The sequence below is a fragment of the Orcinus orca genome, chromosome 1 (assembly GCF_937001465.1).
Source record: "Orcinus orca chromosome 1, mOrcOrc1.1, whole genome shotgun sequence".
Classification (NCBI taxonomy): Eukaryota; Metazoa; Chordata; class Mammalia; order Artiodactyla; family Delphinidae; genus Orcinus; species Orcinus orca.
In genome coordinates, this window is record NC_064559.1 from 175,733,853 (window position 1) to 175,748,041 (window position 14,189).

Below are 14,189 nucleotides of genomic sequence, written 5' to 3' on the forward strand. Positions count from 1 at the left end.
TGAGAGTCCACCTGCCGATGCAGGGCACGCAGGTTCGTGCCCACGTCTGGGAGGGTCTGGTCTGGGAGGATCCCGCGTGCCGCGGAGCGGCTGGGCCCGTGAGCCATGGCGCTGGGCCTGCGCGACCGGAGCCTGTGCTCCGCAGCAGGAGAGGCCACAGCGGTGAGAGGCCCGCATACCACAAAAACAAAAAAAAACAACTAAAGTTTAGGATTTTAGTGAATTCCCCTGAAGCATATACATTATAGTCTTAGGGCTAAAAGCCATGGGGAATGAGGCTTAATGACTCTGGGACTATACTTGGTTACTTTGGGGCTACTGAGTGTGGGATTTTGATTTGGGTGCTAAGGCTTCTTGATATCACCTGGGGCACTAATGGCTTTGGAGTTCTCATTAATAATGAAGAGCTACATTATTGAGCGTTATATGCCAGACTCTGTGTTAAAGATTGTACACACATTGTTTCATGTAATTCTGATAACAAACCTATGAGGTAATTGTGTGTTTGTTGCAAAGAAACAGAGACAGCTCTGGTTACTTCTGGATACAGAATAAAATAAAGAATTATAGAAAACTGTCTCTCTGACACAATCACACTTTCTGAACTACAGGAATGTTGAACTATTAGTCTAAAGTTACTGGTCCAACCAGTTGTGACCAGGGTCACAATGCATGGCAAGTTGGGAACAGCTTCTTACACTCTTTCCTCAGAAGGAATTGTAGGCATGGACTTCCTTCTAGGGTAACATATCAGCTTAGGGGAGACAGATGAGCTCCAAAAAGTTACTTGTTCAAGGTCACACACTAGTAAGTGGTGGCTCTAACATCGGAACCCCAATCTGTCTGAATCCAAATCAAACATCCTTCTGCAACATCTCCCTCAATTTCACCTTGTTATGTACTATTTTCCCCCAAAGTGCATGTTTCTTAAGAATTTGAAATTAGTCTTCAGAGAGTCAGTTTCATCTGAGGCCTGAATCTCTTGGGAATAATTTCTGTGACAATCATGGGATTGTTTTGTGGATTTGGGCTTGGCCTTTGGGGCAAAGGTAGGTGAGAGGAAGTAAGCAGAGCTAGATCCCAGTGCTTTTAATGCTTTTGTCATATACTTCGGTTCATTATGAAAAGCTCTTGATTGTGATATTTTCATATCTACGAAATTGCTATATCAACCTTCCAAGAAACTCTCAGCATTCTGCAAAGACAGTGGTTCCCAAACCTCTCAAAATAACCTGGAGTACTTGTTTAAACAGATTGCTGGGCCCTGTCCCCAGAGTTTCTGATTACATAGGTTGGAGTAGGGTCTGATAATTTGCATTTCTAACCAGTTCCCTGGGGATGCTGATGCCACGGTTCCAGAGACCACATTTTGAAAAACACTGCACTAAGAGAAGCCTTATTGGGTCAGACACTAGAGCAAGTGTATTCATGCTTCCCTTAATTACTCTGAGGGTTCCTTACTGGTCACAAGGCCTACTCCTCTGGGGAGGGCCTCGACAGGGATTGTAGGAATTTAGAGGAGTGGGCTCACTACCTTCAGTTCCTGAACCAGAGATAACAGAAGCAATCAGACATGAAGTTTTCTCATCTCTCCGTGTCTGTACACATATGCCTTTTTTTTTTTTTTTTTTTGCGGTACACGGGGCTCTCACTGTTATGGCCTCTCCCGTTGCGGAGCACAGGCTCCGGACACGCAGGCTCAGCAGCCATGGCTCACGGGTCCAGCCGCTCTGCGGCATGTGGGATCTTCCTGGACCAGGGCATGAACCTGTGTTCCCTGCATCAGCAGGCGGACTCGCAACCACTGCGCCACCAGGGAAGTCCCCACATATGCTTTTAAAAATCTTTTAAAATCTATAAAGTATCTCTGCTCCCATAAAAGGCCACTCCTTACATACTTGCTCTGGTTCCTATGCCATTTCCTTTTCTCAAGAATTTTGCTCCTCAGTTACTCCTTTCTCTGGCGTCATTAATTTCTCCCTCAATACTGGATCAGTTCCATCAGCATACAGATATGCTCTAATAGTTTCAGTCTCAAAAAAACAAGTGCCTTTGATGGTCCCATCCCCCTCTAATTACTGCCCCATTTCTCTTCTTCCATTCAGAACAACACTTTTTTTTTTTTTTAACATCTTTATTGGAGTATAATTGCTTTACAATGTTTTGTTAGTTTCTGCTGTATAACAAAGTGAATCAAGCTGCACGCAGTTCCTCTAGCCCGAGGACAATGGCTGCCTGGGTCCCAGGAAGCGCAGTGCCCAACCTGAGCTTCTACTCCAGGTGGGCACCCTCACAGCCTTGTCTCTCAGGGCCCGGCTAAAGCCTGGGTTAGAGCCTTATGGAAGGTCTCTGGGCAGGGCTAGGGGGGCCTAAAGGATGTAGATTGCCACGTGGATGTGGCACAGGGGGTGCAGTCACCCTGCTTCTCTGGTTGTGTGAAGGCTGCAGAGCGTGCAGACAGACCTCCGTTGTGGCTGTTCAAGAAAGAAACCCGGGAGCACCCAGTGAATTTACGGACTAGTGAAAGTAATGGCCATTTACTGAGCACCTGTGAATCAGGTGCCACCAGGAGGCAGCACAAACTTGTTTTGGGATCTCACTCTCAGTGCCTGCAGTCATTCCGTCACTTCCTAAGGTACTGTTACCCATCTGAACCAGTACCCAGCAGCCTTCTGTTTCCCCAAGAATCTTCATGTAGAGTGTATATGTTGATAAGGAAGCATCAAAGCCAATATTTTACCAGTTTTACAAGCTACCCCCATTTTCAACCATTAGCTCAAAAAAGGAAGTAATGAGATCAAAACCATTCAGTGAGACAGACCTATCAAGGATTTTAAGGGCTTGATGGTTATTTATCAAGATCCTGGATTGAGAAATCGATGCGTGGATAAGTTTTTGACTTGATTTTTGAACAGAATATCATTCTTTCCCCCAAACGTTATCAATCATGAGGTTGGAAGAATAGAAGAAATCAGAGTATGTCACATGTAGTAAGGCCGTGTGGCTGACAGGGTCTTGGTGCTCGGGCCGGGTGTCAGGCCTGCGCCTCTGAGGTGGGAGAGCCGAGGTCATGACATTGGTCCACCAGAGACCCCCTGGCTCCACGTAATATCAAATGGCGAAAGCGCTCCCAGAGATCTCCATCTCAACACTAAGACCTGGCTCCACTCAACTATCAGCAAGCTACAGTGCTGGACACCTTATGCCAAACAACTAGCAACACAGGAACACAACCCCACAGAGAGGCTGCCTAAAATTAGCAGAGAGGCTGCCTAAAATCATAATAAGGTCAAGGACAACCCAAACACACCACGGGATGTGGTCCTGCCCACCAGAAAGACAAGATCCAGACTCATCCACCAGAATACAGGCACTAGTCCCCTCCACCAGGAGGTCTACACAACCCACTGAACCAAGCTTAGCCACTGGGGGCAGACACCAAAAACGCCGGGAACTACGAACCTGCAGCCTGCAAAAAGGAGACCCCAAACACAGTAAGTTAAGCAAAATTAGAAGACAGAGAAATGCACAGCAGATGAAGGAGCAAGGTAAAAGCCCACCAGACCAAACAAATAAAGAGGAAATACGCGGTCTACCTGAAAATGAATTCAGAGTAATTATAGTAAACATGATCCAAAATCTCGGAAATAGAATGGAGAAGATACAAGAAACGTTTAACAAGGACCTAGAAGAGATAAAGAGCAAACAAACAATGATGAACAACACAATAAATGAAATTAAAAATTCTCTACAAGGAATCAATAGCAGAATAAATGAGGCAGAAGAACAGATAAGTGACCTGGAAGATAAAATAGTGGAAATAACTACTGCAGAGCAGAATAAAGAAAAAAGAATGAAAAGAATTGAAGACAGTCTTAGAGAACTCTGGGACAACATTAAACACACCAACATTCGAATTATAGGGGTCCCAGAAGAAGAAGAGAAAAAGAAAGGGACTGAGAAAGTATTTGAAGAGATTATAGTTGAAAACTTTCCTAATATGGGAAAGGAAATAGTTAATCAGTCCAGGAAGCACAGAGAGTCCCATACAGGATAAATCCAAGGAGAAACACTCCAAGACACATATTAATCAAACTATCAAAAATTAAATACAAAGAAAAAATATTAAAAGCAGCAAGGGAAAAACAACAAATAACATACAAGGGAATCCCCATAAGGTTAACAGCTGATCTTTCAGCAGAAACTCTGCAAGCCGGAAGGGAGTGGCAAGACATATTTAAAGTGAGAAAAGGGGAAAACCTACAAACAAGGTTACTCTACCCAGTAAGAATCTCATTCAGATTCGACCGAGAAACTAAAACCTTTACAGACAAGCAAAACCTAAGACAATTCACCACCACCAAACCAGCTTTACAACAAATGCTAAAGGAACTTCTCTAGGCAGGACACACAAGAGAAGGGAAAGACCTACAATAACAAACCCAAAACAATTAAGAAAATGTTAATAGGAACATACATAACGATTACCTTAAATGTAAAAGGATTAAATGCTCCCACCAAAAGACATAGACTGGCTGAATGGATACAAAAACAAGACCCGTATATATATGCTGTCTACAAGAGACCCACTTCAGACCTAGGGACACATGCAGACTGAAAGTGAAGGGATGGAAAAAGATATTCCATGCAAATGGAAATCAAGAGGAAGCTGGAGTAGCAATTCTCATGTCAGACAAAATAGACTTGAAAATAAAGACTATTGCAAGAGACAAGGAAGGACACTACATAATGATCAAGGGATCAATCCAAGAAGAAGATATAACAGTTGTAAATATTTATGCACCCAACATAGGAGCACCTCAATACATAAGGCAAAAGCTAACAGCCATAAATGGGGAAATCAGCAGTAACACAATCATAGTAGGGGACTTTAACACCCCACTGTCAACAATGGACAGATCATCCAAAATGAAAATACATAAGGTAACACAAGCTTTATATGATACATTAAACAACATGGACTTAATTGATATTTATAGGATATTCCATCCAAACACAATACACTTTCTTCTCAAGTGCTCAGAGAACATTCTCCAGGATAGATCATATCTTGGGTCACAAATCAAGCCTTGATAATTTAAGAATATTGAAATCGTATCAAGTATCTTTTCCAACCACAATGCTATGAGACTAGATATCAATTACAGGAAAAAATCTGTAAAAAATACAAACACATGGAGGCTAAACAATACACTACTTAATAACCAAGAGATCACTGAAGAAATCAAAGCAGAAATCCAAAAATACCTAGAAACAAATGACAGTGAAAACACGAAGACCTGAAACCTATGGGATGCAGCAAAAGCAGTTCTAAGGGGGAAGTTTATAGCAATACAATCCTACCTTAAGAAACAAGAACATCTCAAATAAACAATGTAACCTTACGCCTAAAGCAATTAGAGAAAGAAGAACAACAGCAAAAAAACCCCCCAAACTTAGCAGAAGGAAAGAAATCATAAAGATCAGATCAGAAATAAATGAAAAAGAAATGAAGGAAATGATAGCAAAGATCAATAAAACTAAAAGCTGGTTCTTTGAGAAGATAAACAAAATTGGTAAACCACTAGCCAACTCATCAAGAAAAAAAGGGTGAAGACTCAAATCAATAGAATTCAAAATGAAAAAGGAGAAGTAACAACTGACACTGCAGAAATACAAAGGATCATGAGAGATTACAAGCAACAATATGCCTATAAAATGGACAACCTGGAAGAAATGGACAAATTCTTAGAAAAGCAGAACCTTCCGAGACTGAACGAGGAGGAAACAGAAAATATGAACAGACCAATCACAAGCACTGAAATTGAGACTGTGATTAAAAATCTTCCAACAAACAAAAGCCCAGGACCAGATGGCTTCACAGGCGAATTCTATCAAACATTTAGAGAAGAGCTAACACCTATCCCTCTCACACTCTTTCAAAATATAGCAGAGGGAGGAACACTCCCAAACTCATTCTATGAGGCCACCATCACCCTGATACCAAAAACAGACAAAGATGTCACAAAGAAAGAAAACTACAGGCCAATATCACTGATGAACATCGATGCAAAAGTCCTCAACAAAATACTAGCAAACAGAATCCAACAGCACATTAAAAGGATCATACACCATGATCAAGTGGGGTTTATCTCAGGAATGCAAGGATTCTTCAGTATATGCAGATCAATCATTGGGATAAACCATATTAACAAATTGAAGGAGAAAAACCATATGATCATCTCAATGGATGCAGAAAAAGCTTTTGACAAAATTCAACACCCATTTATGATAAAAACGCTCCAGAAAGTAAGCATAGAGAGAACTTACCTCAACATAATAAAGGCCGTATATGACAAACCCACAGCCAACATTGTTCTCGATGGTGAAAAACTGAAACCATTTCCTCTAAGATCAGGAACAAGACAAGATTGCCCACTCTCACCACTATTATTCAACATAGTTTTGGAAGTTTTAGCCACAGCAATCAGAGAAGAAAAAGAAATAAAAGGAATCCAAATTGGAAAAGAAAAAGTAAAGCTGTCACTGTTTGCAGATGACATGATACTATACATAGAGAATCCTAAAGTTGCTACCAGAAAACTACTAGAGCTAATCAATGAATTTGGTAGAGTAGCAGGATACAAAATTAATGCACAGAAATCTCTGGCATTCCTATACACTAATGATGAAAAATCTGAAAGTGAAATTAAGAAAACACTCCCATTTACCACTGCAACAAAAAGAATAAAATATCTAGGAATAAACCTACCTAAGGAGATAAAAGACCTGTATGCAGAAAATTATAAGACACTGATGAAAGAAATTAAAGGTGATACAGATAGATGGAGAGATACACCATGTTCTTGGATTGGAAGAATCAACATTGTGAAAATGACTCTACTACCCAAAACAATCTACAGATTCAATGCAATCCCTATCAAACTACCACTGGCATTTTTCACAGAACTAGAACAAAAAATTTCACAATTTGTATGGAAACACAAAAGACCCCGAATAGCCAAAACAATCTTGAGAACGAAAAACGGAGCTGGAGGAATCAGGCTCCCTGACTTCAAACTATACTACAGAGCTACAGTAATCAAGATAGTATGGTACTGGCACAAAAACAGAAATATAGATCAATGGAACAGGATAGAAAGCCCAGAGATAAACTCATGCACATATGGTCACCTTATTTTTGATAAAGGAGAAAAGACAGCCTCTTCAATAAGTGGTGCTGGGAAAACTGGACAGCAACATGTAAAGAATGAAATTAAAACACTCCCTAACACCATACACAAAAATAAACTCAAAATGGTTAAAGACCTAAATGTAAGGCCAGACACTACCAAACCTTAGAAGAAAACACAGGCAGAACACTCTATGACATACATCACAGCAAGATCCTTTTTGACCCACCTTCTAGAGAAATGGAAATAAAACCAAAAATAAACGGGACCTAATGAAACTTAAAAGCTTTTGCACAGCAAAGGAAACCATAAACAAGATGAAAAGACAACCCTCAGAATAGGAGAAAATATTTGCAAATGTAGCAACTGACAAAGGATTAATTTCCAAAATTTACAAGCAGCTCATGCAACTCAGTATCAAAAAATCAAACAACCCAATCCAGAAATGGGCAGAAGACCTAAATAGACATTTCTCCAAAGAAGATATACAGATTGCCAACAAACTCATGAAAGAATGCTGAACATCATTCATCATTAGAGAAATGCAAATCAAAACTACAATGAGATATCATCTCACACCGGTCAGAATGGGCATCATCAGAAATCTACAAACAATAAATGCTGGAGAGGGTGTGGAGGAAGGGGAACCCTCTTGCACTGTTGGTGGGAATATAAATTGATACAGCCACTATGGAGAACAGTATGGAGGTTCCTTAAAAAACTAAAAATAGAACTACCATACGACCCAGCAATCCCACTACTGGGCATATACCCTGAGAAAACCATAATTCAAAAAGAGTCATGTACCACAATGTTCATTGCAGCTCTGTTTACAATAGCCAGGAAATGGAAGCAACCTAAGTGTCTATCGACAGATGAATGGATAAAGAAGATGTGGCACATATAAACAATGGAATATTACTCAGCCATTAAAAAAAACGAAATTGAGTTATTTGTAGTGAGGTGGATGGACCTAGAGTCTGTCATACAGAGTGAAGTAAGTCAGAAAGAAAAACAAATACTGTATGCTAACACATATACATGGAATCTTTAAAAAAAAAGTGGTCATGAAGAACCTAGGGGCAAGACGGGAATAAGGACGCAGACCTACTAGAGAATAGACTTGAGCATACGGGGAGGGGGAAGGGTAAACTGGGACAAAGTGAGAGAGTGGCATGGACATATATACACTCCCAAACGTAAAATAGATAGCTAGTGGGAAGCAGCTGCATAGCACAGGGAGATCAGCTCGGTGCTTTGTGACCACCTAGCGCGGTGGGAGGGAGGGAGACGCAAGAGGGAAGAGATATGGGGACATAGGTATATGTATAACCGATTCACTTTGTTATAAAGCAGAAACTAGCACACCATTGTAGAGCAATTATGCTCTAATAAAGATGTAAAAATAAATAAATAAAATAGATAGCTAGTGGGAAGCAGCCGCATAGCACCGGGAGATCAGCTCAGTGCTTTGTGACCACCTAGAAGGGTGGGTGGGATAGGGAGGAGGGGAGGGGGATGCAAGAGGGAGGGGATATGGGGATATATGTATATGTATAGCTGATTCACTTTGTTATAAAGCAGAAACTAACACACCATTGTAACGCAATTATACTCCAATAAAGATGTTAAAAAAAAGTGAATCAGCTATACGTATACATATATCCCCATATCCCCTCCCTCTTGAGCCTCCCTCCCACCCTTCCTATCCCACAAAACAACACTTCTTGAAAACCTTGTCTGCAGTCACTCTTTCCATTTGCTTACCTCCAATTCTCTCCCGAGCCCACTGCAATTGAGCTTCCATTGCTCATTGTTGCCACTCTGCTGACAAGTAGCTCTTGCTACAGTCACCAGTGACTTCCATATTGCAGTGGCTACTTCTCTGTTGTTATTTTACTTGACCTCTTAGCAGTTTTCAATAAAATTGACCATACCCATCTTGAAACGTACTCTCTTAGCTTTCATAACCCCACACACCCTCCTGGGTTTCCTCCCACATTCTGGCTACTTTCTGTCACACTGCTTTGTAGGCTCCTCTTCCTTTTCTCAATCCTTCTAAATATTGAGTATTCTGCAGTACCCACTGCCCTGTCTACATTCTGTACCTAAGTGATCATATTCAGTCCCATGGCTTTAAATATAATCTAGATGTAGGCAAGTCACAGATTTATGTCTCTAGCTCTGACCTTTCTCTTGAGCTGTAGGCTCAGTGTCCAGCTTCCCACGATGTCTAAGAAACATCTCAAACGTAACATGACCATCACAGAACTCTTATTTTTCCCGCCAAAGCCTTATTTTCCCCATCTCAGTACAGGGTCGTGAGATGTATCTAGCTGCTCAAGAGGAAAATCTGAGTCATCCTAGGTTCCCTCTGTTTTCTACCTTCTACACCCAATCCAAGTCCTGTTGACCCGCACAGTTGGAAGACTGAATAAGATAATATATATAAAGTGCCTATTATAATGCGTAGCCCATAAAAAGAAATAGTCGCTATTATTTATTATTATATTTAATATATAATAATTATGTAAAATTTTAACTTCCATAGTACCTACACTTGGTTAGAGTTTTTGATGCTTTTTTTTTTAAACATCTTTATTGGAGTATAATTGCTTTACAATGGTGTGTTGGTTTCTGTTTTATAACAAAGTGAATCAGCTATACATATACATATGTCCCCATATCTCTTCCCTCTTGCATCTCCCTTCCTCTCACCCTCCCTATCCCACCGCTCTAGGTGGTCACAAAGCACCGAGCTGATCTCCCTGTGCTATGCGGTTGCTTTCCACTAGCTATCTATTTTACATTTGGTAGTGTATATATGTCCATGCCACTCTCTCACTTTGTCCCAGCTTACCCTTCCCCCTCCCTGTATCCTCAGGTGATGCTTTTTTTAAGTTGCTGGAAAATCTGCTTTTGGATCATGGTAACACAGTCCCTACATGCCTGTTACATGTAGGCACCTGCAGGATTTTTTGCCTTGTCTCTTTCTTAGAGATGCAGCAATCTCTTGAGTTTAAAACAAATCCATAATGACTTAATAAAACAGAAAACTCATTTTAAACTTACAGGTGAAAGTACTCACTTTCTAGGGATCCCCTTTTTAATATTTCAGTGCCTAGGAAATGGTAACTCCTTGATGACTGTAGTTAGTTACCTGCTTTTTTTGCCTCTTAAGCCTCTCTCAACTCACCCAATCTGTTTTCTGTTCCTGTTATCCTATTGATTTTGCCATTCATAAGGCCAAGTTTAATGGCCTCTCTTTGGTTCTCGTTATACTTACGAAGATTAAATGTGAAAATCTTTTACTTCACTATAAACAAAAAGCACATCTTAAACTGTAAAGTAAATGTTTCTTACTAATACTGACACTCTGCCTCATTAGACATTGCTAATTGGCTTGTGTGTCACTAATTTCTCCTGGTTCTTCCATCTCTCTTATCTTTCTTTCTTAATCTCTTTTGCTTATTCCTCCTTCTCCTCTGCTCATTACTTAAAAATTGGTGCTTCCTCAAAATTGTGCTCTTAGCGCTCCTCTTCCCGCATCTTAAATGATGAGGTTTTCTTATCTTTTTTGTTTGTTGGTGGGTGGGACCCTATCCCTACATTAATTTTACAAGAACCAGCAAACAGTGTAACACAGACACCATAGGAAAAGACTACAATGTGAAGAAAAAAATTTTTTTCTTGAGGTTTATACAGGCCTTTAGCACTCTTAAATTCTAAAAGTAGAGAAAGTAATTTTTATGATCTGAATATTTGTGCATCTTTCTTACTGTCACACGGTTAGAAATTTTTTACCTCCTTTACCTCCTATATATTAGGGATTTCCTGCCACCTGGTGTTCAGAAAGGACACTGTAATTGGTAGGAACTCACAGTCCCAATAGTACTAAAAGCTAACATGCTAGATGACAAAAATTTTCTACCAAAACGAAAAAACATCCAATAGACTTAATATCCAAAGAAACTAAAATGACTCATGAGAACGTCTTTGTCTTCGCTTATGTCCTTTCCCCTGTTTGGGTATATACCGTCCCTCGATCTCTCCGCCCAAACCACTCCTATTTATCTCTTGTTCTTCTTTCAAAATGAAGTAATACATGTATACAGGTTAAAATGTCAAAGAGTTCTACAAACTTTATAATAAAAAACAATATTCCTATGCCATATTCCTTCACATTGTCAGTTCCTACTTCTCAGAAAGAGCAATTTTTAATTCTTTCAGCTGCTTTTTCTAACATGCCTCCACATTTCTAAATAACTGTTCTTTCTTGATTTTTTAATTCTAGGTATTCTCTTTTTATTCCTACAATAAAAGATGAAGATTTACCTCTCTAAGGGTCACACCATTATATTCTCTCCCAAACAGACTTTCTCATTCTTTTCAATGTGGATAGGCTGAGCATGTTCCACATCTTTAAGTTCTGCTTCCTTTTTGATTCACAGTTCTGTCTTTAAATAATTTCTTTCTTCTTGCATTTTACTATAAGCAGTCAAGAGAAACCAGGCTGCTCCTTCAACACTTTGCTTAGATATTTCCTCAGCTAATTTTTTTACTCACAAGTTCTACCTTCCACAAAACGCTAGGACATGAACACCATGTCTGGATTATAAGCCTGTCACAGTTTTCTCAGAACCAAATAGGGAAAGAGGGTTGGATGGTGGGGGTAAGTGTGTCCATTTGTACAATATGTATATTTTTCTTACTCCCTCAGTTTTTCGCATGGAAACCTCACCCTCAGTTGTACACAGTATTCCCAATCCAGAGCCTCTCCGAATCTATCTTTCCAGTGAGTAAAGCTCTGGTTTTCTTCCAGGAGAGAGAATGAACAGGCACTGAGCTACCCTGAATAGAGGAGGAAGTCTGTGATCCTGAGACCTTTGACAAATTTCTAACCTGTTCCACTATATTTCAGCCCCACTTTCAGCGGGGCTCTGCAGCATGAATCAGTCTGCTGCTGGGCTTTCCTAACTGCTGATGGCGTTTTCAACTTTCTTCTGCTATGTCAGCTATCTCTCATCCACATGCCTTCCAGATTCCCAATTTTATGACTCTTCTCTTTCATCTCTCCCATTCTATGTGTCTATGTGAGTTTATGCCTGTTCTTATCCCTCTACTTTCATTTTAGTGAAGTATCAAGAGGGACTGATGATGAGCATATGTATTTAGTTAGCCATTTTTTAACTAGAATTAACTCATGTTTATTCTTCAAGGACAAACTCAAATGTTATAACTTTTCCTGACCCCATCTACAGAGTTAATTGTTCCATCATACATATTCTCATAGCATTTTATATGTGGTTATAATAGCATTTACTATGCTTTAGTATAATTATTTTTTGAGGGACTCCTAATTATAATCCCCTTAAGAACCATCATTATATAATACTATTATATTACGTAGTGTAGTTTCTTTTTCATTGTGGATTTGAAAAACTGAATTGAGCCAATATAAATGAATTTTCATCACCTCTAGTTAGTACCTGAAATTGAGGCTTAAATGGTCTTTTAAAACATTCCTGTTTGACTTTGAGGGGCCTTGAAATAGTGTCTGAATATACTGCCGTCTATGTATGTAACACCATCCCAAAGGATGTTTAACTTAAGACACTCTGCAGCCAGGCTTATTGTTAACTTGAGATTGAGAATACTTCTGTCTCAGCCACATAGCCAACTTTGAAAATAAGAAGCAGGTTTGCTTGCAAAGAAGGGTGATGTGGTCAAAGAAACAGTACTCATTGGTTATGTGGAATATGTGATACTCTGCTATAGTGACAGAGAAGATCCAAGAATGTGATAGTTTTAAGGCATCACAGCTGATCAACAGTATCAAAATCCAAGTACAAATAAACGATTTTCCCTGGAAAAGGGAAATACTAAATTCCACTCTGTGCCAAATAATATGCTAGGCCCTTTACATTATGGTCTCAGTTTTACAGTTGAGGGATTTGAAGCTCAGAAAGCCTAAGGTCAACTAAAATCCTTTTCTGAGCACCTTCCTTCTTATGCTAAATGCCCTTCCTCTGTGCTCTGTGTATCCTGAATATATCTTTATCTTAACACTTATCATATTCAAATGACACTGTGTTTATTTATCTATCTCCCCCATTGGACAGCTCCTCAAGGGTAGGAACAGGGTCTTATTCTCCAATACAAGGTCTTGAACAAGAACTCTCTCAATAAATGTTTGTTGGACTGCAGATCTGAGCTCGGAATTCAAGCCCAAATCTGTCTTGTTCATCATCACAGGCATATATCCAGATATCAAGATAGTCACTCTGCTTTAAGAAACCTTTGGGAAGGAAAAATAAGCATTTCTGAAAACTTTAGCAGATTTGGTTTGGGGGCTGGTTTTTCTTTTTTTTTTTTTTTTGCAGTGTGTGGGCCTCTCACTGTTGTGGCCTCTCCCGTTGCAGAGCACAGGCTCCGGACGCACAGGCTCGGTGGCCATGGCTCACGGGCCCAGCCGCTCCGCGGCATGTGGTACCTTCCCGGACCAGGGCACGAACCCGTGTCCCCCGCATCGGCAGGCAGACTCCCAACCACTGCACCACCAGGGAAGCCCAGGGGCTGGTTTTTTTTTAGATTTGTTTTTTTATATTGAGAAAAGCTGATATTTTGGAAACTTTTCCTACCAACAAAAAATGGAAGAAAAGAGTAAACTGAAAAATTAAGGCTTAGACATACATCAAAGGAGAGATGTCAAGAATGTGGGTTGCTTTCTTTTCCAGGGGCGTTATGGGTGTGCATCATTTTAAATCCACATTGCAAATTGGAGGAAAAATCCTGTTGGCTGCAGCAGCTGCAGAAGTGGAATGACCTGGATGTCTGTCCCCTGGAGGATGGGAACTATGGGCATGAGCTGCCCAACATCACCAACGCACTGCCCCAGAATGCCAGTCACCGTTCAGGTGAGCCAGATATCATTTTAGCGTCTTCATGCCTGGAACTCCAAAAGGTCGGAGGGTAAAGCCTGAGAACAAAGGTGGC

At 40.3% G+C, this 14,189-nt stretch overlaps 1 protein-coding gene across 1 annotated transcript in view; it reads left to right on the forward strand.

The window, feature by feature from the left end:
- Nucleotides 1–14,189, forward strand: part of ZSWIM5 (zinc finger SWIM-type containing 5) — a 260,902-nt gene that overhangs the window by 202,801 nt on the left and 43,912 nt on the right. Inside the window, exon 5 of the mRNA XM_049698756.1 lies at nucleotides 13,931–14,110. Coding sequence (XP_049554713.1) covers nucleotides 13,931–14,110 — 180 coding nt within the window. The remainder of the gene's footprint in view (nucleotides 1–13,930; nucleotides 14,111–14,189) is intronic.